The 24,639-nt window shown below is 44.8% G+C and overlaps 1 protein-coding gene across 1 annotated transcript in view; it reads right to left on the bottom strand.

Moving 5' to 3' along the window:
- Window positions 1-5,426: 5,426 nt before the first annotated feature.
- KAT6A (lysine acetyltransferase 6A) overlaps window positions 5,427-24,639 on the bottom strand; it is a 78,037-nt gene continuing 58,824 nt past the window's right edge. Inside the window, exons 15-18 of the mRNA XM_054017502.1 lie at window positions 24,042-24,237; window positions 22,233-22,922; window positions 20,474-20,774; window positions 5,427-10,598 (exon numbers count right to left, since the gene is read on the bottom strand). Coding sequence (XP_053873477.1) covers window positions 7,996-10,598; window positions 20,474-20,774; window positions 22,233-22,922; window positions 24,042-24,237 — 3,790 coding nt within the window. The 3' untranslated portion in view covers window positions 5,427-7,995. The remainder of the gene's footprint in view (window positions 10,599-20,473; window positions 20,775-22,232; window positions 22,923-24,041; window positions 24,238-24,639) is intronic.

Below are 24,639 nucleotides of genomic sequence, written 5' to 3'. Positions count from 1 at the left end.
TGGGAGGCAGAGATGGCTCTGACCTCCCAAGGGGGGCTGGGCTGGGATGCCCGGGGACCCCAAGATGGACCTAACTGAGGGGGTCCCTGTTGTCTGTGCCTGCAAGACCTGTCTTGGACTGTATTCCTGTCATCCAAATAAACCTTCTGCTTTACTGGCTGGCTGAGAGTCGCAGTGAATCGTAGGAAGCCGGGGGTGCAGGGCCCTGAGTTCCCCAATACTCTGTGACACCGGCATTGCCCCTCTGCCGTGTACATTGGCCAAACTGGACAGTCTCCACGCAAAAGAATAAATGGACACAAATCTGACCTCAGGAATTATAACATTCAAAAACCAGTAGAAGAACATTTCAGTCTCCCTGGTCACTCAATAACAGACCTAGAAGTGGCAATTCTTCAACAGAAAACCTTCAAAAACAGACTCCAACATGAAACTGCAGAACTGAAATTAATTTACAAACTGGACACCATCAAATTAGGCCTAAATAAAGATTGGGAGTGGCTGGGTCATTACAAAACCTAATTTCCCCCATACTAATTTCCCCCTACTGCTACTTACGCCTTCTTGTCAACTGTTTGAAATGGGCCACTCTCATTACCACTACAAAAGTGATTTTTCCTCTCTTGGGATCCTACTGAATTGTCTTAATTTAATTGTCTCATTAGACTGACTTCATACTTGGTAAGGCAACTCCCATCTTTCCATGTATTTATACCTGCTCTTGTATTTTCCACTCCATGCATCTGATGAAGTGGGCTGTAGCCCATGAAAGCTTATGCCCAAATAAATTTGTTAGTCTCTAAGGTGCCACAAGGACTCCTCGTTTTTATTATAACAACTGACACAGCTGTTTATAGAAAGAAGCCACTGCAGCCTATTGGAGCAAAGAATGCCCTTTTAAAACATTTCGAAGTAGGAGTTATTGTTATCAGCTCATTAACTCTGGAAATACAAATTTCTATAATCCAATACGAAGATATCCATAAACACTTATTTTGTGGGGGGCCACAAAGCTGGAGGGGAAGTTGTTACAAACTATTATGTCAAACACAGAGATTTGCTTTTCTTTTTAGAATTGATTGAACCACCTGGAGAACTGGGAAAACCCAGAAGCAGCTGAATTTAAATTCACCATTAGCAGTGACTCTACTCATTCCTGACCTGTTTCTGATTAAGTACTGAACGGATCTCATAAAATGAGGTGAGAGGTGTTATGTACCAGTGCATGTAGTAATACACCTAGACACAAGGAAAGTAGGGAAGGACTTGGAATGTCTTTACGCTTATCGTTTTTTGTTACAAACTTGTTACTTAAAAGTAACTGCACATCTGACTTGCAAAAAGTGATGATTTTACAAAGGAGATGCTAATCTTGGCCATTTTAATTTAAAATACCCACAGCAATTGGACCATGTTTTGGCCTAATCGCTCATCATATTTAATTATTGAAGAAAAAGCCAGTGAGAGTCGCTGGAGGGCAGATAAGTGTCCTCAATTGATAATTATTTTATTTTTAGATTTTATATTGTACTTTTAAAATGAATGATGGCTTTGAAAATTGATAAATAAAAGAGCTCCCAGGCAGAGTTATTTGCAAACAACCGTTCAACCCAAAGCACATTTTAATGGTCAAATTATAAACCCTATGAATTCACATGATGCTTGGTACACAATGCAAAAACATGCAACCAAATAAACAAACATTTTGAAAAACAGTCTTGTGTGCTTCACTCAAAAGGCCCTGAAACAGTTTTGTTTAAAAAATGGGGCTGAGACAAAGACCGAGAAGTTTTCTATAAGGAACATTTTTTGAGAAAGTGATGAAAGACAGAAAAGATTGCTTTATAATATAATGGCTCTTTCAACCTGAACGCTTGCATTGATACTGGGACACTAAATAGATAGCTATATAGGCGCACACACAATATCAGTAGAAATCCTGACAGCCGTTAGCTGTTACATTACTGGAGCACCTTGCTAAGTACAAGCAGTTACTGAAAGCTGCAGTGAGAACCTTTAACTCAGGTTAGCCTATTTCTCTCAAATCTACTTCATGTTTGACTAACCTAAAAACAGTCGGAAAAAAATTGAACAAATCTGTGTCCTGTAAAATTAATTTTTAATCTATATCTTTATTAATGTGTATCTTACAATCATAGTAACAAGTTTAAGGAGACAGTCTGTGACTTCAGGGGCTAGCAGCACCCTGTGTAATTCAGTGTTTGTTCTTATCAGATCTTTGCAGACACTGGAAAGTTTTATTTGAACAGTTTGAATAAAACTCACAAAATCACTTTACTGACCCTCCAAGTCCTTTTTGTTAATATTCCACAAATATTCACAAGAGGTTTTGTTTTTTGTTTTGGGTTGTGGAAAAATCATTCAAATACTTGTGCAAATGTGTCTGTGGAAAGGTTGGGGGTAGAAGTGTCTGAACTTTCAGATTTCCCTCTACTTCCTATTTATGAAAGATTGGCATCCAATTAGGGCACAGAATCCATAAATCATGCCATATGTGACCAGTCACACAAGTAATCAATAGCAGAGCACTGCAGTACTGTAAATAGCGAACAACTCATCAGAAATCTGTTCACATAGGATGTTCCAACAATTTGGAGTAATGAATAAAAGTTTGTGGATAAAATTAACAAACATAAAAAGAGGCCTAAATTAATAAAATTATTTTCTACATAATTTGCACCTGGGTGAAATTTTCATTATAATCACAAAGACGGTTATTGAAACTTTGCCTCCATCTAGTGTAGGGGTCTCAAACTCAATTTATCTTAGGGCCAGTGCCAGTCTTCAAATCCTCCCAGCGGGCCAATAATGTCACTTATGGTACCCAGAACCCGCCCCCCCCCCCCAAACTCTGCCCCCCACCTGCCTAAGGCTCTGGGTTTGGGTGCGGGAGGAGGTCTGGGGTAGGGGATTGGGGGGCAGGCTCTGGGAGGGAGTTTGGATGCAGAAGGGGTGAGAGGTTGGGCTCTGGGAGAGTTTGGGTGGGGGAGGGGGTCGGGGTGCAGGCTCTGGGATGGAGTTTGGGTGCTGGGTGCAGGCTCTGGGCTGCGGCAGAAGGTGGGAGTGCAGGAGAAGGAGGGCTTTGGGAGGAAGGAAGGGGAGGGGTGCAGGCTCTCGGAGGGAGTTTGGGGGTGGGAGGCGGTGTGGGTGAAGAGGGAGGGGATACAGACTCTGGGAGGTGGGGGCAGGAGTTTGGGGGTGGGAAGGGGTATGTGGGGAGGGGATGGGGGTGCAGTCTCTAGGAAGGGGTTGGAGGGTGAGGCGCTTACCTGGGGCTCCAAGGCGCCTCCATGCGCTTCTGCCCCCAAGCACCACCCCCACAGCTTCCCATTGGCCATAGGGGCCCTCAGGGTGGGGGCAGCGCGCAGAGGCACAGCCCTGTCCCGGGGCCGAAGGGAGGGGCCGGCAGCCACATTTAGCGAGCAAGCAGGAAGCCGCTCAGCTCTGCTGCGCTGCCAGTGGTGGGCAGGGCCCCGGGCCATTTTAAATCATCCGGGGGATGCACGGGAGGCGGCAGGCAGGGCCAAGGGAGAAACCCAGCCCCAAAATTGCTGGAGCCCCGTGGGCCACATTGAGGAGGTTACAGGGCTGCACATGGCCCCTGGGCTGGGCGTTTGAGACCCCTGATCTAGTGCTTTAAAAGCTCTTTAGGTCTGCAGGATGCTCATGCCCAGAGCTCTTCTTATATAGCCACCAAATCTAGTAATAGACAAGCAGGAACAGACACTTGTTGAAGGCTCAGCACTCTTGAACTGATCTAATTCTGTCTTAATGTGTTAGGGTCTTTTGCACAGCACATGTACAGTGCCAGTGATTGCTTGGACAGGATTTCTGGTTTTCAGATCCAAATTATTGTCTGTTTTTAATTACCAAAGGAAACTTGGAAGTTCATGAAAAGCTTAGATCACAGGTATTGAATTATTTCTCACTATACTGAGACTATTTTTCTTTTTTCCTCTTTTCTTTAAGCACAAATCAAACCCCTCAAGATGATTTTACCATTGAAAACTGATTCTTGACCTCATTTTTAAATCCATTATATGCAAGCTTGTTTGTATCCTCAACAAAATCTGCTTGTTCTTACAAAACCCCAACAAAGCTCTGAGTTTAAAATCAACAGTACCCAGGGAGCTGAGGGGAGAGTCAGTCAAGAACCAGGGACTGTTAATTGAATATTGCATTACGAGCCAGCTCAGGCCAGAAACTGGGTTCCTACTGATACACTAATTTTTAACTTGTTAACTTTTAGTAATGGTCTGAAAATCCCAGAGGCCACCATTATAGAGGAGGTACCTTCCCCATCTTTCCAGAGTTTATCAAGGTCTCACTGCAGTGCTGACCAGAGACCAAAAGCATTCCCCAAGCTGTAAAAAGGTCTAAACACAAAGTACAAAAACTGGCAAAGTGTCGGTCAGGAGGTTGTTCTCTCCAGATAACCTTCCTGAAGAGGGAGCACTAGGCCCGGTCTGCACAAGAGAGTCATTTAAAACACTTGTAAAAACATGGTCAAGTGGCAGAAGAGTATGGCCTTATGGCTAAGACACCACAGGGTGATCAGATAGCTAGTGTGAAAAATTGGGACAGGGTGATAGGCGCCTATATATGATAAAGCCCCATATATCAGGGCTGTCCCTATAAAATCAGGACATGTGGTTTCCAACATCGGTTTTTCTGTTCACACAGGCAACAGAAAACATGTTGTAACTCAGAGGGGCCACACCCATATTTTCAAACTGTGTGCAATCATTGGTATTTTGTAGCTGAGACATACCAATACCAGGCAGCTTGCAATACCAGGGAACCAACTGGCAGTTTTGTTCTCAATTTTATCATCTGTAGTGAATCAAGTGATTGTGGCTGACAAATATTTCTCGAAATAAAATGAAGTTGCCTATTGTTCTGGTTTTTGCTTTTTTGGGATGCAAATGCCTGTGCAGATAGGCAGCTGGGATGAACTCCTCATACATCTAAACTAGGGTGACCAGACATCCTGATTTTATAAGGACAGTCCCGATATTCAGGGCTTTGTCCTATATAGGCAGCGATTACTCCCCACCCCTCTCCTGATTTTTCATGCTTGCTATCTGGTCACCCCTACTCCTAACCATCCCTTTGGGCAGGAAGAAAGAAGCTGACCATTTCGGCAAATGATTTTCTAGAGCAGGGCTTACACTCTTGAGAGAAAGGTTCAGTTTTCTTTGGTGTGCAGCTTCTACTCAGAGGAGGTAACATTATGGGCAGAGATTGTTCTTGGATTTAGGTGCACAGTCTCCCTAAGGTACTGTACCTCTTCTGGATCAACAGTCATACAAGAGGGAATTAAATCTACAGACCCCTGGCAACAGTTACAGGATTAAATTCTCAAATGCTCTGGAGGAAGAAAAATTCCACATGCACAACAGACATCCAAAATGGCTCAACATAATTTATTTTTTTATGTTAAAATGTACAGAGTTCTTTTGAAAGTACTTGCTAGAAAGGGAAAAAAAAGTGATATTACATACAAGGAGAGGAAGGGAGGCCAGCCGGCCAGGAGCGCATGACATGGAGAATTACAAAGGCATCTAGGCCCCCCTTCCCCTTAGCTTACAAGTCACCATGAACAAAGTACAAAGAGGTTACAAAACAGGAAAAGCAAATATAAACAGACAGGAATAGACTTAGCTTCATTTGTACATGCGGCTTTTAGAGGCATCTGGAGCTCTATTCACACACTCTAGAGATCTCTTTAAAGAGAATTTTTATCTTTCTTAAAATAGTTTTTAATATTCTACAACAAAGATAAAAAATTTTAAAGATGGAATGAAATGAAAAAGCTCTTATTTTAAAAGGCATCAAAGTCACTAACAGTGATTTTTTTAAATTTCTTTTAGAAGATTACCCAAGTTATCTTGCTAAAAATACATTTTTTTTTTAAACAGAAGTGAAAAAATGGTAGGTACCAATATTACTTGTGTTGGATAATTTCTTTTTATAATATAGAAAAGAACTTTTTTTTCTACAATAGTTCTACAGTCACAAAGGCTTGTGGAAAAGGGAGCTGCCCAATTGATTAAAAAAACATACAAAAACCAAACCAAACATAACAGCAAACAAACTAAATTCACAGCCCTCATTTCAACAGTTTCTCCTCCTGTCTTTAACCCTCTCTTTCCCTGCTCCCCTGCCCTCCCTCCCGCAACCACGAAGCAATGACACAGCTGAAGATCTAGGAAGGAGAGGGCAGCACAGTGCGCTTTCTACATGGATGAGTTAAAACCGGAATAGTATATACAGAGAAACGGGATCCTACACAGCCTCGCACATGCTCAAAACAAAGAAATAAGGAGTGGAAGTCCTTGGAATTCTGCCTTTTTATATTTGGCAGTTATTGAAGAAAGGTCCGTTTTAGTGCATCTGAAGAAACCTCAAATCTTCATTTGGATGTTTTTTGTTTTGTTTACAACTAATTGTTTTTATTATTGTCTGTATCTCTACAGAATATACAATAAAAGAGAGAGTTTTACACTAACGGGTAAATAATGGCCCTTCTTTGTATATTTGATGGCATGCCAACAGGTGCAGTCACTCTCTTTTATGATACACAGTTGAGTAGCAGAAAGAGAATAGGAACAGTGGGAATAGCGTGGAACAAGCACACTATAAAATCCTGCTGACTAGGTCCCACTGCTGTTGCTGACTGTCCCACTCCCATTTCCTCCCTTGAGAGGAGCTGAAATTCCCTTCACTTCCCACACACAGACTCAAATGTGATGAATTTCTTAGGCAATGATCTCAAAAGAAACTGGGAAAGCAGGAATGTGCCTGTTTTAACACCATGACTCCCCTGGAAGAAGGACACACCCAGCAGTTTCCCCCCACATGCAGGAATAGTGACAAAGACTCTGTAGGTTTCTTGTCAAGTCACTTAAACGTACGCTTCATCTTCCAAGATTATGTGAGTAAAGGAACAGAGGCAGATCACTGGCAATGGCTGCTCTTGAGCTCAGTCAGACTCCAAGGCTCAGAACCAAGACCCTTAGCATTTCAAAGCAGATATTAAAAATGAGTTTGGGATCTCAGAGTTATGGCTGATTTGCAGGTTGTCAAAACAAGACCCTATAGCCATTTTCTTCTCTTTCTGATGCACAGTAACCATCTCTTATCCTTCTAGTGGCTGCATTAGGGTTCCGTACAGTTCTCCTTTGAGATGCTAATGCTAGTTCAGACTGACAGTGTGTGTGTGTGCTGGAGAACATTTTAAAGTGACATTATACTTTCAGAATGAAACATACAGACTGTATTTCAATTAATTCATCTATGAAGACATCAGTGTGAGAAGAATTTATGTTTACATATAATTCCGAATTGTACTGAGGAGTGAGAGGGTCAGAAAGGGTTAAGAGGAGAAATTTTCCTGCCTCATTGGAATAAAGAGGTAGTTTGTCCTCCATGTCCCGTTCTGAGTCTCCCATAAGTGCCTCCTGCTGGACTTAAGTAGGAAATGCAAGGTGGGGACTAGAGGGATGGGTTTTGTTGCTCTTTGAGATGTCTGACATTTTAATGACTGCAGCATTGGGAGCTGCACACAGAGGGACATACGGGAGGAAGAGGAAGGGGTGGGGAACATACACTTGAAAATAAAATTTAAAAAGATGATTCATTGTTACAGATATTCTGTCTGTGTGGTCAGCAAAGTAAGGCTCTTTTTAAATTATGAAAAGATTTTTGTGCACGTTTTCCCCCTAAAACCATTTTAAAATGACTTCAGCTGTAAAATGTTTCAGGATTCTGAAGGAAACAAAAACCCAAAATGAACGAACGAAAAAAGAATAAAGACCAGGCTTCCTAAAAAATAAAATAAACCAAAGAAAAATCCTCTAAATCTACAGCAATATTTTTAACTGGAAAAAGGTCCATTTTCTCTGGTTCGTCAGTATAAAAGGTTCCTTTATTTATATATATTTAAGTTTTTAGGTTGCAAGTTCATCTCGCTCATCTTCTCATGTACGGTCCGTTGAGCGACTGCTTGGGCACCCCAGCAGCATTCATGTAACTGTGATGGGAGGGGCCAGTATACATCATGTTTCCATGAGGGTTTGGCTGCATAGGCTGCTGGGTATAGGCCTGGCTCCCCATCATTCCCATCTGCATCTGCATAGGATACTGTGCTGTCTGGTTCATGTACGCAGGGTTACTATGGTAACTGCTGTTCATCATGGGCTGTGTCATTCTGTAGCTGTTCATGGCATTCAGGGTGTTCATATTCATGGAATTGACATTGTAGGGGGGAGTTGGCATCAAGTTAACCCCCATGTTCATACCTCGCTGAACAGCTAGTGCACGAGGGCCAGCCTGCATGGCAACTGCCGGTGGGCTGCGGCCATAGAGCTGCTGCTGGTGTGCAGTTGCAGAGGGCAGTGGTGCTGATTTAGAACGAATGGAAATATGCCCCTTAACGGGCATTTGCCCCTGCAACCTTTGTGTGTGGGGGATACCAATGTTGGTAGCAGACATGTTACACTGAAGCAGAGGTGATGTGAGGTTCATGGTGGTGGATGCCAAGTTTGGTGGAGGTGTCATGGTGGCTTGTGCTTGCGGTGTCCCAGCTAATGGATGAGATGGAGCTAGCTGAGCCAATCCTGTGTTGGACAGAGAAACACTGGTTGCATAGGACGTCACAGCAGGAGAATGGCTATAAGGCATGGCATGAGGGTCCATAATGGTGTTTGTCAGCTGCTGCAACTTGGCTAAACTGAATGTGGCTGATGGCTGAGAGTAGCTCCCAGCACCAAAATCTCCTGGAATCCTCTCATAGATACTTATGTTGCCAGTGCCTCCTGATTCAGGTATTTCCATGATCATAGGTGCTGGGGTGAAACTATTATTCATGCTACACTGAGACAGTGGAGGTTGCTGCTGGGGTGGAGGTGGGGGTTGAGGCTGTTGTGACTGAGGCTGCTGCTGTTGCTGCTGCTGCTGCGGCTGTGTTGCTGGTTGCTGGTTGCTTGGAGGCCTTTCTACCACACAGCTCTGAGGTGACTTAATGTTGCAGTTTGCAGCAGGCTGGACAGTGCTCTGTTGCATCATGCTGCAGCTGTTGCCAATGTTTGCCATTTGCTGAGTGACAACACAACTGTTCTGAGTTAGGCTACTAGAGGAGGACAATCCCCCATAGGAACAGCTGCTCTGGGAAGAGTTATTTCCACAAATGCTGCCTCCCATAGTGGAGTCATAACTGCTGGGGTTTTCGTAGTTCTCTGTGGTGCTCTCAATGCTGCCAAGGTCACTGAAGCCACTATCCACCACCTGCTGAGAGTGGTCTGATACAGAAGGCACATCCATCATGGGGCTGGTCTCCATGTTCTGCATAGAAGGTGCGGACAGGGATCCTTGTTCAGGGCTTATCTGGGTGTAACCACTCTCCAGAGCAGGCACGTTGGGACTGCTGACAGAACGCACAGATTGGCTAGGATGGGACTGAACAGAGGATATTGGACTGTTGTGTTCTGAGGCATGGCAATCTTCAACCATTGATATTTGAGGGTCCTCATCAGCTTGAGTGTAACTCTGCAGAGTCTGACAAGCTGCAAGAGTTTCCTCACAGTCCTGGTACGCTACATCATGTTCATTACTTTCCTCCTGCGTCAAGGACTGGACTGCTTGGACAGTTTCTAGATCTAGTTCACTATGAGGAATCTCTTCCTCTTCTTTTAATTCAATTAACCTTTCTTTAGTATTTTGCTCTTCTTCATGATCGTCTTCAGAGCCAGGGACATGTTCTGAGCCCACTGATGTTTCATGGGAAGCCTGCTCTTCCTCAGAATCTGCCTCTGCTTCATTTTTGCCCTTTACTTCTTCTCTACTGCTTTGTATACTTGTTTCTAAAAAAGACTCCTGGACATCAGGCTCCTCCTTTACTTCTTCTCTAATTGGCAGTTCCTCCAATTCTTTCTTCTTTGCAGATTCCAGATGGCCATCATCTTCATCATCTGCATCATGGTCTTCATTTTGGTTTATAACTACTGCAACCTCATCCTCTTCTTCCTCATGGTCATGCTCAGGTTCCTCTAATTCTTGCGGTTCTTCTTCTGATTGCCTTTGCTCTTCTAATACCCGTGGCTTCTCCTCTACTTCCTCCTCTACCTCAGGCTCCTTAACATCTGCTGCTGGACTGCTGCTGCTGTCCATAGGAGAAACTGCTCTCACTTCACTGCTGGTTGTATCTTCCTCTTCTCCCTCTCCCACCTCCTCTGTTTCCATTTGCACATCTTCCTCCTTCTTTTCCTCAGCGAGGGGCTGCTCTTCTTTCTTCTCAAGAGGCTCTTCTTTCTCCTGCATTTTGGGTTTACGCCCTGGTTTTGAATTAGTTACCATGGCATCAACTCCCTCATCCTGAGCAGACACTGGCACCTTTTCCCGGTTCAGTTTAAACCCTGGTTTTCTACCAGGTCTTTTCTTCCAGTGGATTGGTTTGCGACTTTTGCCTTTTGGCCATCCCTTTTTCTTTTTCATGGGTGTGGAAGTATCTGGCTCAAATGGAGAAACCTTTGCTTCACATTTTCTGAGCACAGATACTGGCTTCAAGGTAGGGGTGCCTGGAAACACAAAACAAAAATATCGCTTAAACTTTTCATAATTACTTCAATGTTTCCTTCTCCCTGCCTTCAAAGGAATCCTCCCCGCATTTCAAAGTCCCAAGCATTCCACCCCATTTATTAATTCAATGTTTATGAACAATAAAACAGAACAGATAATTTTTAACCCTTTCCTTCACTTCAATATTTGCTCATTAATAACATATGAAATGAATTGCATTTGCAAAGAACATATTTTTAGAGTTTTGAGCCTTTAATATATAATCCAAATTCAATGACATACTATACATTGGAAGAACTAGAAAGGACCACCATAACTTTGCAAGTACAATTAATGGAATGTGTTTTTAATAGGAAAATATTCCACTTAAGCAAGATACTTCCCACACCTATGAACATACATTGTTTACATTTAGTTCCGTTCTTCAAAAGAGATCTAAGATCCAGAACTATTTCCCTTTCCAGTCATTGCTGAAATTGATTAAAAATCCAAGTAATTATATAGATCCAGTAGAACATCAGAGTTACGAATTCACCAGTCAACCACACACCTCATTTGGAACCGGAAGTCAGCAATCAGGCAGCAGAGACAAAAAAAGCAAATACCCTATACAGTACAGTACTATGTTAAACAAAGTACTAAAAAAAATAAAGGGAAAGTCTTAAAAAAAAAAAAAAAAGATTTGACAAGGTAAGGAAACTGTTTCTGTACTTGTTTCATTTAAAATTAAGATGGTTAAAAAAGCAGCATTTTTCTTCTGCAAAATAAAATTTAAGAGCTGTATTAAGTCAATGTTCAGTTGTAAACTTTTGAAAAAACAACCATAACATTTTTTCTGAGTTACAAACAACCTCCATTCCCAAGGTGAGAATTCTGAGATTCTACTGTAATTTAATTTGGCAGTTGAAGAACACTTTGTTTCTGCATAAATAATAAAAGGAAGCCAATTTTTTCTCTCTTTTGTCTATTTTTTGGTGGATCAATTTTCACATTTAAGCTACATTCCAAATGTTATTATAGATTCATAGATACAAGGCCAGAAAGTACCATTGTGATCATCTAATCTGACCACTGGTATAGCACAGGCCCTAGGACTTCTTTGAATTAATTCCTGTTTGAACTAGAGCATTTCTCTTAAAAAAATATCCAATCCAGATTTAAAGTTTTGAGTGATGAAGAATCCAACACAGCCCTTAATAAACTGTTCCAATAGTTACAAATTTGCATCTTATTTCTAGTTTGACTGTATCAAGCTTCAACTTCCAGCTACTGGATCGCATTATACCTTTCTCTGCTAGACTGAAGAGCCCTCTATTTCTGCTCCCCATGTTGGTACTTATAAATTGTGATCAAGTCACTCTTAACCTTCTCTTTATTAACTTAAACAGACTAAGCTCCTTGAGTCTCACCATGCGGCATGATTTCCAATCCTTTAATAATTCTTGTCTAACTGATCACCGTATTTGAGGTCGGGAAGGAATTTTCCCCCGGGTTAGACTGGCGGAGACCTTGGGTTTTTTTTGCCTGCCTCTGCAGCATGGGGCACGAATCACTTGAAGGTTTTAACTAGAGTAAATGGTGAATTATCTGTAACTTGAAGTCTTTAAACCATGATTTGAGGACTTCAGTAACTCAGCCAGAGGTTAGGGGTCTAATACAGGAGTGGGTGGGTGAGGTTCTGTGGCCTGCAATGTGCAGGTGGTCACACTAGATGATCATGATGGTCCCTTCTGACATTAAAGTCTATAAATCTTGTGGACATCAGACCTGAACAGAATACTCCAGTAGTGGTCGCAGTACCAAATACAGAGGTAATGTAACCTGCCTATTCCTACTCAAGACTCCCCTGTCTATACATACCAGAATCACATTAGCTCTTTTTGCCACAGCATCACACTGGGAGCTCATGTTCAGGTGATTATCTACCTGAAGTACTTTTCAGTCACAGCTTTCCACGACAGACTTCCCCATGCTGGAAGTATGGCTTACATTTTTTGTTCCTAAAGCGTAATTTTATATTTGGCTGTATTAGCACACATATTGTTAGCTTAAACGCAGCTAACCCAAAGATCTAGATTGCTCTGTATCAGTAGCCTGTAGTCTTCATCGTTTACCACAGACATTCTTGCTCTTTATGGACCTGTTCCCACAAGATGCTGAGCACCGTCAAGTAGAGTTTGTGAAATCAAGGGGAAGTTGGAAGTTTTTGACACTTCTATTAGTCTCTCAGCACCGTGTAGGACTCAGTCCTACCCGCAGTAAATCGTTGAAAAATTATTAGTTCCTATATATTTTCATACTTTGAGTTTAAACCAATGGAGTCATTCTAAACAATTTTTCTCTCTCTCTCTTTAGTGTTAAATAATACAAAATTATTTGAAAGGTGTTGTCCTACTTCCCATTCAATTGACATTTAGTCATGCTGCCCCATTTGGTTCTTTAAAAAAAACAGTTACTAACATTCCATAACTGTTGTTCTTCGAGATGTGTTGTTCATGTCCATTCCATGTTAGGTGTGTGTGCTTGCCACATGCACTGGTGCCAGAAGTTTTTCCTGTAGTGGTATCCATAGGGGACTGGCTCTGGTGCCCTCAGGAATGGCGTGCATATGCACTGATATAAGGGGCACCGCCGGCTCTCCCCTTACTCAGTTCCTTCTTGCCGAAACTCCGACAGAGGAGAAGGAGGGCGGTTCATGGAATGGACATGAGCAACACATCTCGAAGAACAACAGTCACGGTGATGAGTAACCGTTTTTTCTTCTTCTTCAAATGCTTGCTCATGTCCATTCCATGTTAGGTGACTCCCAAGCAGTATCTGTGGAGGTGGGTAGGAGTTCATAGACGTGTTGATTGCAACACAGCTCTGGCAAAGCCAGTGTCATCTCTGGCCTGCTGGGCGATGGTGTAGTGGATTGTGAAGGTGTGCACCAAATACCACGTTGCGGCCCTGCAGATATCCTTGATAGGGACTTGTACTAGGAAGGCTGTTGACGATGCCTGAGCTCTCATTGAATGTGCCGTCACTATCGGTGGAGGTACAACCTGCGCCAAATCGTAGCAAGTACAGATGCAGATAGTAATCCAAGACGAAAGCCTTTAAGAAGACACTGGGAGGCCTTTCATCCTGCCAGCCACCGCAACAGAGTTGAGTCGATCTACAGAAGGGGTTGGTATGCTCTAAGTAGAAAGCCAGAGCCCACCTGACATCTAGAGTGTGCAAATGCCTCTCCTCGTTGGACACGTGAGGCTTTGGGCAGAACATCGGGAGGAAAATGTCCTGGTTAACATGAAAAGGCAACACCACCTTTGGAAGGAAAGTAGGATGGGGACGCAACTGAACCTTGTTCTTGTAGAACACAGTGTATAGGGGCTCCGAGGTGAGGGCTTTAATCTCGGAGACTCACCTCGCTGAAGTGATAGCCACAAGGAAAGCAATCTTCCACGACAGATGCGCAAGAGAACTAGAGGTTCGAAGGAGGGCCAGTGAGCCTAGAGAGGACTAGGTTGAGGTTCCATTGGGGCACAAGGTCCCGGACTGGGGGAAAAAGCCTTTCAAGGCCCTTAAGGAACCTGATCGTCATTTCATGTGAGAATACCGATCTGCCCCAGATGTGGGGATGGAAAGCCAAAATGGCTGCCAGGTACACCTTGATCAAGGAGAAGGCGGGGCCTTGATGTTTTTAGGTGAAGCAGATAGTTCAGAATGGACTGCAGAGAAGACTGGATCAGGGAGATCCTCTGCGCCGACGGCCAGCAGGAGAAGCACTTCCACTATGCCAGGTAAGTCGCTCTAGTGAAGGGTTTTCTACTCTCCAACAGAATGTGCTGGACTTGACTAGAGCAGGCCTGCTCCTTTGGGTTCAGCCACACAGCATCCATACTGTGAGGTGGAGAGAGGTGAAGTTCGGGTGCAGCAACCTCCCGTGATCCTGAGAGCAGGTCTGGACAATTGGGAAACGTCCATGGGGACTCTGTTGCCAAATCCACGAGCATGCCGAACCAATGCTAGGGCGATCATGATGACCTTGGCTCGGTCCTCTTGATTGTCAAGAGAGTCCTGCTGAGAAGTGGGACCAGTGGGAAGGTGTACATCAGGTCATTTTTCCAAGACAGGAGGAAAGCGTCTGAGAGTGATCCGCTGTCAAGCCCTTGAAGAGAGCAGAACTGGTGGGACTTCCTGTTCCGCCTGGTGGCAAACAGGTCCACTTGGGGAGTTCCCCAGCTCTGTAAAATCATTCTGATGACCTCCGAGTGGAGGGACCACTCGTGGTGAGAAAAAAATGACCTGCTAAGGCAACCAGCCAGCATGTTTTGGACACCAGGAGATGTAGAGCCTTGATTTATATGGGGTGCCAGATAAAGAAATCCCACAGCCGGAGGGCTTCTTGACAGAGGACTGAGCTCCTCCTTGCCTGTTGACATACAACATGGAGGCCATATTGTCCGTCAACACCTGTGCCACCTGATGGGATAATTGGGGAAGAAACAATTTGCAAGCCAAATGGATGGCCCTGAACTCCCTGACACTGATGTGCAATACCAGCTCTTCCTGGGATCACAACCTCTGGGTCTTTAGTGATCCAAATTGGCTTCCCATGTGTCCAACACTAGCACCATTGTGGGTTTCGGGCTCGCGAAGGGTACTTCTTCGGGCATATTTACTGGGTTGGACCACCATTCCACAGCAGTAAGTACTCATTGTGAAATTGTGAGGACTCTGTCCAGGTGGTACCTGGCTGGGGTGTAGACTGACGCCAGCCACATCTGGAGGGGTGTGAGATGTAGTTGTGCATGTCGAATTACATACATGCATGCCGCCATGTGCCCTAGCAACCTGATGCATACCCTGGCCGTGGTGATTGCGTGACTGATGGGTTGAGTGATTAGGCCGGACATTGCCTTGAATCTGGGTTCTGGGAGAAAGGCCCTGGCTCAGATAAAGTCCAGAACTGCCCCAATGAAATCTATTCTCTGCACTGGTATCAATGTGGATTTTTGTTCGTTTATCAATAGACCCAAGGCTCAGCAAGTGACTTGGACCAACTCGATGCTGCGATGAACTTGTACCCTCGAACGACCCTTGATGAGCCAACTGTCGAGGTAAGGGTAGATCTGAATGCTCTGGCGCCTCAGATAAGCTGCGACCACCCATGCATTTTGTGACCACCGTTGGCGCTGTAGCCAGGCCAAATGGAAGCACTACCAACTGGTAGTGAGCTCGTCCCACTACAAACCGCAGGAACCTTCTGTGTCCGTGGAAAACTGAAATATGAAAATACGTGTCCTTCAAGTCGAGGGCAGTGTACCAGTCTCCAGGATCCACGGAGAGGAGAATGGAGGCCAAGGAGACCATGCAGAACTTCAACTTTTTGAGATATTTGTTGAGGCCTCACAGGTCCAATATGGGACACAGACCCCTTTTGGCCTTCGGTATCAGAAAGTACTGAAAGTAGAAACTTTTCCTTCTTAGATGCATGGGGTCTTCCTCTACGGCCCCTACTCACAGGAGGGCTTGCACCTCTTGAGTAAGAAGTTGCTTGTGAGAAGGGTCCCTGAAGAGGGATGAGATTGCCGTTAGGCACACCCTCAAAATACCCGCTTGCTTCTGGCGGGTAGTGGGGAAGAGCCCATGTGGGAGGAAGGAGCTAATTGTTGGCCTTGACGGCGCTTTTAGCCCTTGCCCTTCTTACTGTAGGGCTCCGGTCAGGCCTGCCCACTTGGTCTTTGAGGTTGTTGTGGCTTAAACCTCTTTCTAACAGAGGCCGGTGTATAGAGACCAAGGGAACGTAGAGTAGACCATGAGTCCTTAAGCCCATGTAACCATGTCTGTTTGTTCTGCAAATAGGGCTAGGCCATCGAAAGGGAGGTCTTGAATTGATTGTTGAGCCTCTGTCGACAGCTGTAGTGATGGACCTGGCCGCTGAGTCCACTGTGTCAGAGGCGGCCTGAAGGGAGGACTTTGCCACATTTCTCCCTTCATCTAAAATGGCCAGGGACTCCTGCCTGGAGTCCTCTGGCAGTGAGTCTGTGAAGCTGGCCATAGACTGCCACACATCAAAATCATATCTACCGAGTAAGGCCTGATGGTTTGCCACTCGTAATTGGAGGCTGGCAGATGAATAAACTTTTCTGCCAAATAAGTCTAGCCTCTTGCCGTCTTTGTTTTTGGGAGTTGTCCCAGGTTGTCCCTGCCTCTCTCTCTCGTTGGCCGCAAAGACCATTAGAGAGTTCGGAGCCGGGTGGGAATATAAATATAAATATAAATACTCAAAGCCCTTCGCAAGGACATAATACTTCCTCTCTGCCCGTTTGGAGATAGGCGGGAGAGAGGACAGGGTCTGCCATAAAGCTTTTACCAGCTTTACCACTCCTTCGTGGATTGGGAATGCCACCCTAGACAGGGCCACCGGGGCCAAAATGTCAAATAAAGTATCAGAGGGTTCTGCCTGCTCCTCTGCTTCCCATTCCAGGTTTGCGGCCACCTGCTTTAGCAGCTCCTGGTGTGCCTTGGCATTGTCCTGTGGCACTGTTTGGGACGGTCCCACCACTGCCTTGTCGAGCGACGGTGGGAGGAGGGGCTGGCTCAGCGTCCCCCGCACTGCATGGGTGGCCTCCACCAAGGTCAGAGGATGCTCCTGGGCACCTTGCTCAGACCCTTCCTCTGAGTCCGGAGGGTGGTGGGAGACTGCCACGGACCTCCTCTCTGATGCCCCCGACACTGAACGGTGCATCTGGGTTTAAACAAATAAATATATGGAGATATTCCTATCTCACAGAACTGGAAGGGACCTTGAAAGGTCATTGAGTCCAGTCCCCTGCCTTCACTAGCAGGACCAAGTACTGTCCCTGACAGATTCCATCCCTCCCATCCCTAAATGGCCCCCTCAAGGATTGAACTCACAACCGTGGGTTTAGCAGGCCAATGTCAAACCACTGAGCTGTTCCTCCCCCACAATGCCATGGGTTCTAAAAGTGCCATGAGGTAGGCCACTGGCCCTGGGGCCATGCACCAGCTGGTAGCTCTGTTGGAACCCCTCCCAGATATGGCTGGGTGTGCCTGGCTTGAGGAACTTGCCATCTCCTCAGCTTCCGAGCCTGAGGAAGAAAGTTCTTTCCTTGGGGACCGGGCAGCACTGACACCATGTCCATGTCCCCTCCACGCCTACCATCCCGGCATCTGCGGCTGGGGGAGAAGTTCTGGGGCTCAGGGTCCCAGTGCTGCCTGTCCAGGGACCGGTGGCAGAGCTCGGTGGATCGGCAACGGTACACTAGCGATTGACGCCTTGTGCTCTGGGAACGACACCAGGAGTCTGGCGATCGACAATCGGGCAACAGAGAACAAAGTCTCTACTCCGGAGATTGGTGCAGAAAGTCTGGCAATCTGCGTCTCAGCTCCAGGGACCATTCACGTGGTTCTGGGGATTGGCGTTGTGGTCCTGATGATCTCCATTGCCCTGAGGAGTGGGAAGGAGCGGTGCCATGATCCCGGGGACCAGTGGCATGCTTCGGCTCTGCGTTGACTGTTCAGCGAGTGATGCCACACCTCGGGGGACCAATGCCAATAGTCTGGCAAATGGTGCCAGGCGCTCCGGTTGTTATGGGCAGGTTGGAAGTGTGTCCCCGGGAATCGCTGCTTCGACGCCAACTGCCGTGGTGCCAGGGAATGATGCTATGCTGATGGAGACCGTTGGCCAGGTCTCAGTGCCAGCTTCCCTCTGGAGATGACGATGTCTTGACGGGGCATTGGTGGCACCAGCAAAGACATGATGTCTTTTGCAGCCTGAAAGGCTTCTGGCCTGGATGGAATCTCCTGGTGGCGGGGACCTCTGCCACTACCTGGGGTGGCTGGTGGGTCCCTAGGAAGGCTGGATAGCCTAGCCAGCTATGCAGGTGCCTGGCTGAGCTTCGGAGATGTGCTATCCCGCATGGGCCTATGCTCTTCTCCGGACTTTCCCTTCCCAGTACGGGATGTCGAGGAGCGCCCTCTCCTGGGGTGCTTTCTCTGCTTTTTAGCAGGTACTGGGGACCGGCGCTGGCAGCGCACTTCGCACGGATGCCATGGTGCTTGGTGAGGAGTCCAATCTTGGTGGCTCAGAGACCAGTGCAAGGGTCAACTCCATGAGGAGCGCTCCTAGTCTTATGTTCCACTCCATTTTAGTTCTTGGCTTGAAACTTTTGCTGATGCGACACTTTTCAGTAATGTGAGTTTCCCCCAAACGCATCAAGCAGCTTTGATGAGGGTCATTGACCAGCATCGGCTTTTTGCGGTGATCACAAGGCTTGAAGCCCGGAGACCGGGGCATGCCACATCCCTGAGCTAAGTCCCTTAGGGGATTATCTAACTTATTTACAGTATTATTTAGCTAACTATTAAGAGAAGAATGAAAACTACTTATCTAAGAATTATTTACACAATGAGTGATAGGGAAAAAAAACACTTCCCAAAGCAAGGAGACCCTCCAGCACCATCACTGGTGGTAAGAAAGAGCTGAGGGAGGGGGGAGCCAGTGGCATACCTTGTACCGGCGCATATGCGCACCACTCCAGAAGGCGCCAGAGCCGGTCCCCTACAGATACCACTGAGGGAAAAACTTCTTGCACCAGTGCATGTGGTGAGCACACACCCCTAACATGGAATGGACATGAGCAACCGCTCTAAGAAGAACTTAAATTTTCCATAACTAGGAGACGTGATAAAATTAAGAGAAGAAAAATATAGGTCAAACATCAGGGAAAACCTGGAAATGTGATGTATTAGTTTATATAATAGTTTCCCAGGGAAAGTACTGGAAGTCTCATAGCTTAAAATGGACCGGATAGATCTTTTCTCATCTCTAATTTCTACCATCACAAAACAATGTTCAAGCTGTAAAATGAATTCCCTAAAACATATGTGATGTGAAACATGCTCAAGTTATTTTTTTCAATCTTAATTATTGCATGTTATGACATTTTGTTATTCTTTCTGCCCAATCCATGTTACATTAACATTTAATTTTAATGTAAGTGGGAATTAACACCATAGGAACACAATGGTGATTGGTGCTATATAAATAGCAAAGATAGACAGAATTGCATCATTACCTCTTCAGCATTTAAGTACTTTTAGGGATGATTCTCCTCTGCTAATGAGAGGCCAGTTGAGTACTATGAATTACTTAGGAAGTTCCAGTAAGAATCACTGAAGGTGGGATGAGAACAGCAAACATCTTTTTCTTATGGTCCTTTATTTTTATTTGGCTGTTTGCCCTCATACAATGTAGGCAATCAAAGAGCTCCCACAGGGTACATGCAATGTATTAGGCAATAATGGAGCATTTAACAACTGTGAATTAGGTTATTAGTGAAATACTTGAATGAGAGATGCTACGTCTATAGTGTTACAGCACACTAAATGCCACAGTTCAGACCAAATTTATTTTTCTTGTCTGTATTAAAGGTTTAGGACCAGAGCACTTTGGGGAAGGATGAGAAATGGAGGGCAAGTATACCCAATATTTAGTCACTGTAAGGGGATGCTGAGTAAGAGGTCGCTGGGATTTGCTTTGCTTTTATTTCTCTAAGAGACACCTTTGCGTAACCATTACTGCAGCCACATATATTTCCTTCACTAAGGAAGTGGAACAGATGAAATATGAAGATGACCTGTTATCTCTTCACATGCTGAGATGATATTTAAATATAAAAATACATTTTTCATATGAGTTATAAATATCAGAGGTTGGTTTGATTGGTAATCTGTGCCTAGTTAGATATTTTGTCTGGAAATTACAGGGCAGTGTATACCACTTCCTGAGGGATTAAGGCTATCACTCACTCAACACCCTTAACTATATCAAGGTGCCAATTCACAGTTTGCTCATGAAACATACCGTTAGTGTCATCAGACTCCTCTTCATCTTTGGACTTCCTCTTAGAGGAGGGTCTGCGCCTGAGGGTATCCTGGGGGGGTAAGTGGCGAAAGTAGCCCCGGGTGAACAGTTCACTCTCATCCTCTTCCTCTTCCTCCTCGATCTCAAAGGTAGGCTCTAATCGGGGCATTGGTCTCTCAGAGTCCGAGTCCTCAAAAGGTTCATCCAGTACCTCTGTGGTCTCAGAGATTGTTTCAGTGACAACACTGCTGTTGTGGTGCTTGCGCTTACGGACTCGCCTCTTCCGATGGAGAATTGGTTTCTGGGTGGAGGGGGGAAAAAAGGCATTTGATCACATACAGCAAAAATAAACCACTGAAAAATGGAAAAAACAAACTTCTGAACTCAACAGTCCGCGTGGGCTCAGGATAGCCTCCCCTCCAGAATCTAGACCAGGGGTCGGCAACCTTTCAGAAGTGGTGTGCCGAGTCTTCATTTATTCACTCTAATGTAAGGTTTCGCGTGCCAGTAATACATTTTAACGTTTTTAGAAGGTCTCTTTCTATAAGTCTATAATATGTAACTAAACTATTGTTGTATGTAAAGTAAATAAGGTTTTTAAATGTTTAAGAAGCTTCATTTAAAATTAAATTAAAATGCAGAGCCCCCCAGACTGGTGGCCAGGACCGGGCAGTGTGAGTGCCACTGAAAATCAGCTCATGTGCTGCCTTCGGCACGCGTGCCATAGGTTGCCTACCCCTGATCTAGACACTACTGAAACCATGGCCCAGATTCTGCCCTCAGTGATTCAGATGAAAATACAGAGGAATACTACTACTACTACTGCCCTGCTCTTGTATAGCAATTTTGTCAGTAGATCTCAAAGCACTTTGCAAAAGAGATCAGAGTCATTATCACCATTTTACAGATGGGGAAACTGAGGCACAGAGCAGTGACTTAGTTGCCCAAGCTTACCCTATAGGCTAGTAGCAGAGATGAGGCTAGAACCCAGCTATTCTGAGTTCCTGTCCAGTGTTTTATTCATTCGGCCACACTTCTATGAAGTTAACTAGATTTACACCAGTGTAACAGAACAGAAACTGTTTGTAAGAGCTGAGGATCAACAATCCATCCATGACCTGCTATTTAACTGTTCGGCAGGTTTACTGTCCAACAGGATCACAGCTAACTAACATCATTTCAGCATATGTGTATGTGAATTAAAACCAACTACACAGATCATGCAGAAAAGATGATTTCTACTTTTTGTTTGCAGCATCCTGCCACTAAACACAAGGTTTTCTTGGTCATGTTTATAGAATTCATATTTCCAAAGTCAGGCATGGTGAAGCCCTCACATTGCAATTTATTTTAAACTTGCTGATTAGTTAACGTTGTTTTGTGAAGCTTCTTTTCCAATTAATGCTATTTCCATGTTTATTGCATTGTATATGACATGACATAGATGTATTTTATAACAGAAGGGCGTTAAAAATAAAAAGCTTAGGGGAACATGGGAAAGCGTAACTTCCTGATACAATAGATGGTGTCTACTAAAAGAATTAGCAAAAGTGTTCTCCACACATTGCCTTCTCTACACATTCGAGAAACAAGGACAGTCTCTCAGATTCTTTGAAAAGATGCAGATCAGATGCTATATTGTAACTTGTGTAGCTTTAAACCAAGTCTCTTCAGCAATGGACCCCAAGATGGTACCAATCCAGGGAGAACACGTACTGCAGCATGCAGCCAGAGATGAAGGAGCACAAGAAGCACGTACCTTTCGTTTTAATGTTGGCTTGGTGAGAACAGGTGGAGAGTTTGAACGAGGACTCACAGGCTCATCCTCCTCCTCTTCGCTACTCTCACTAAAGCACCTCAGGAGAGTCCTATCCCCATCACTATAGCGCCGGGGTAATCTGTCACACTCCTCTGTGAATCTGCATTTCAGGGGCTCGGTGCTGTTCTTTAGCTGCCCCCTCCACATTTCCATGCCTTCGCTGTATCGCCTCCGGGGGGCTGATGACTTTTCAGCTTTGCTATACTGTCCCTGAGGGACTGCAGACTTTTCCTCATCTTCACCATAGCGCCCCCGTGCGGCTGGAGATTTCTCCTCACATTCTCCACATCGCCCCTGGGAGACTGCCGACTTCTCCTCGCATTCACCACATCGCCCCCGCGAGGCTGCTGACTTCTCCTCGCATTCACTACATCGTCCACTGGGGACTGCTGACTTTTCCTCCATGAGCAGTTTTTGTTCCTTCTCACTAAAGGGCTCCTGCAGCTTTTTGCCTTTTCGGCTCCATCGGCCTCTCCGTGATGTCTGGCTGTTTGCAGGAAGACTATCCAGGGGAAGAACTTGTTTATTTGGCCGTGCAGAATTGTCTGGAATTACGTTTGGCTTTTTTTCACTCTCTGTAGGAGAATAAGGCTCTTGCTCCTTCTTCTCCCACAATACAGATTTTACCACCTGAATTAAATAAAAACAAATAAATTTCACATATTTTATTTAAATTATGTTTCCATCCTGAACCCCACCCTAAAAAAGCTCTTGACAAGACAAGGCGACGTCCTGGAAACTGAAGGACTCAGAACAAGGTACCAGGGATGACTCCTGGGAGCTGCAGAATGGTAAATGGATAGCTCTCAAAGGGGTTCCAAAATCCCAGTTTGATAATGTTCTCCCACAAGCTGCCTGACAGCTTATTTCTACCACCAGTGGCCATTAGTTTACTGATACTTGCTGGAATGAAAATATAATAATCTTACACCAAAGCCCAGTATCTGTTAAACCTTGGAGGAAGTGGGATTTAAAAGCCCTTTTTCCAGCTATGGTATATGATCAAAGACAACAGAAGTAATTTTCTATAGCAATATAGAGTCAAGTGCATTTCATAGTTTAAATGCTATAGCAGCGTGCAATCAGCTTGTCAACAAGAGTAAGGTAATCTATTTGGGTCACTCCTCAGTGCTGTTACTGACGCGACAAAGTGCACTGCTTGAGGATATGATGGCCTCCTAGTTTCCCATTGCTTTGTGGGCAATGATACAAGGACAGAGTTACACTGGTTTGGTGCTCTTCACTGTGTATTTTCATACTGGCTAATGTCTTCTGCATTTTTAAGTGTAAACTTAACTTTGAATATATCTAGGTTCTCTAATGTTTTTCAAAAACCAAATATTATTTAAGGAAAAAAAAATCCATAGGAAAATTTCTAAATTACAACAACCTTGGTTCCATTTTTACAGGGTTTGGTCTGGGCATTTCTGTAGGTTAAAAAAAAAAAATAGTAATTGTTTAGTGACAGCAGTCCCTTTGTAATTTCCAACCACACTGCACCAGGATGGGTGCTACTTCCCTCCAGACTATGCCCCCTTTGGATTTCACTTTTCTGATCTGAAAATAGACAAGCAACCTAACCAAAATTCTGATGTCTTCTACCATTAAATAAAACCCCATAGCTTCCTATTTAAACTTCTAGACTTGAAACAAAACACCTGTATTGTCTGGGGAGGTACAAGAGCTGACTGAGTAGGACTCAAATGGCTATGGTCTACATAAAGAGAACAGATTCACTCTTACACTGACCTCTCTTTCCTTCTGGTGCTGCTCTTCATTTTCTCCTTCCTCAGTCTCTTCCTCTTCATCCTCAGAGACAACAGTGTTGGAAACTATAACAGGTGTCCAACGCAGACATTCTGGATCTACATCTACAGGCCGGAGATTCACCTGGAGCTTTGCCATATGATCCTGGATAAGTTTCTCCCGACGAACAATAACAAATCTGGGAATAGAGAAAAATCCCTCAGTCTGCCATACATGTGGTGCACGCTGTAGACACAGACAGAGAGAAACCGACGCAAAGCAAGATATGATAGAAGGACTCTGTACCCTCAATCGATGCCCATCATGTCAGGATTCAGGAAGGAAAGGTAACAGAGGACAGTCTGACAGGACAATATTTTATCATCTGAGATATCCTAAGACTGGGAGGGAGGGCATCTTCAGTCTTTAGAGCAGTGGTTCTCAATTTATTTATCATTGTGGGCCACATATGTGGCCCACAAAGTATTAGCTGGGCTGCAGGCTGAGAACCACAGGGCCCCCCAGCTAACTCCCCCGCCCACCTAACCCCCTATGCTCAGAGACCCCTCCACAGAGTGGGCAGAGAGCTGGTCATGCGGCA

Source organism: Malaclemys terrapin, chromosome 2 (genome assembly GCF_027887155.1).
Source record: "Malaclemys terrapin pileata isolate rMalTer1 chromosome 2, rMalTer1.hap1, whole genome shotgun sequence".
NCBI lineage: Eukaryota > Metazoa > Chordata > Testudines > Emydidae > Malaclemys > Malaclemys terrapin.
The sequence above is the reverse complement of the archived record's forward strand: the minus strand, read 5'-3'. Positions and strand labels throughout refer to the sequence as shown.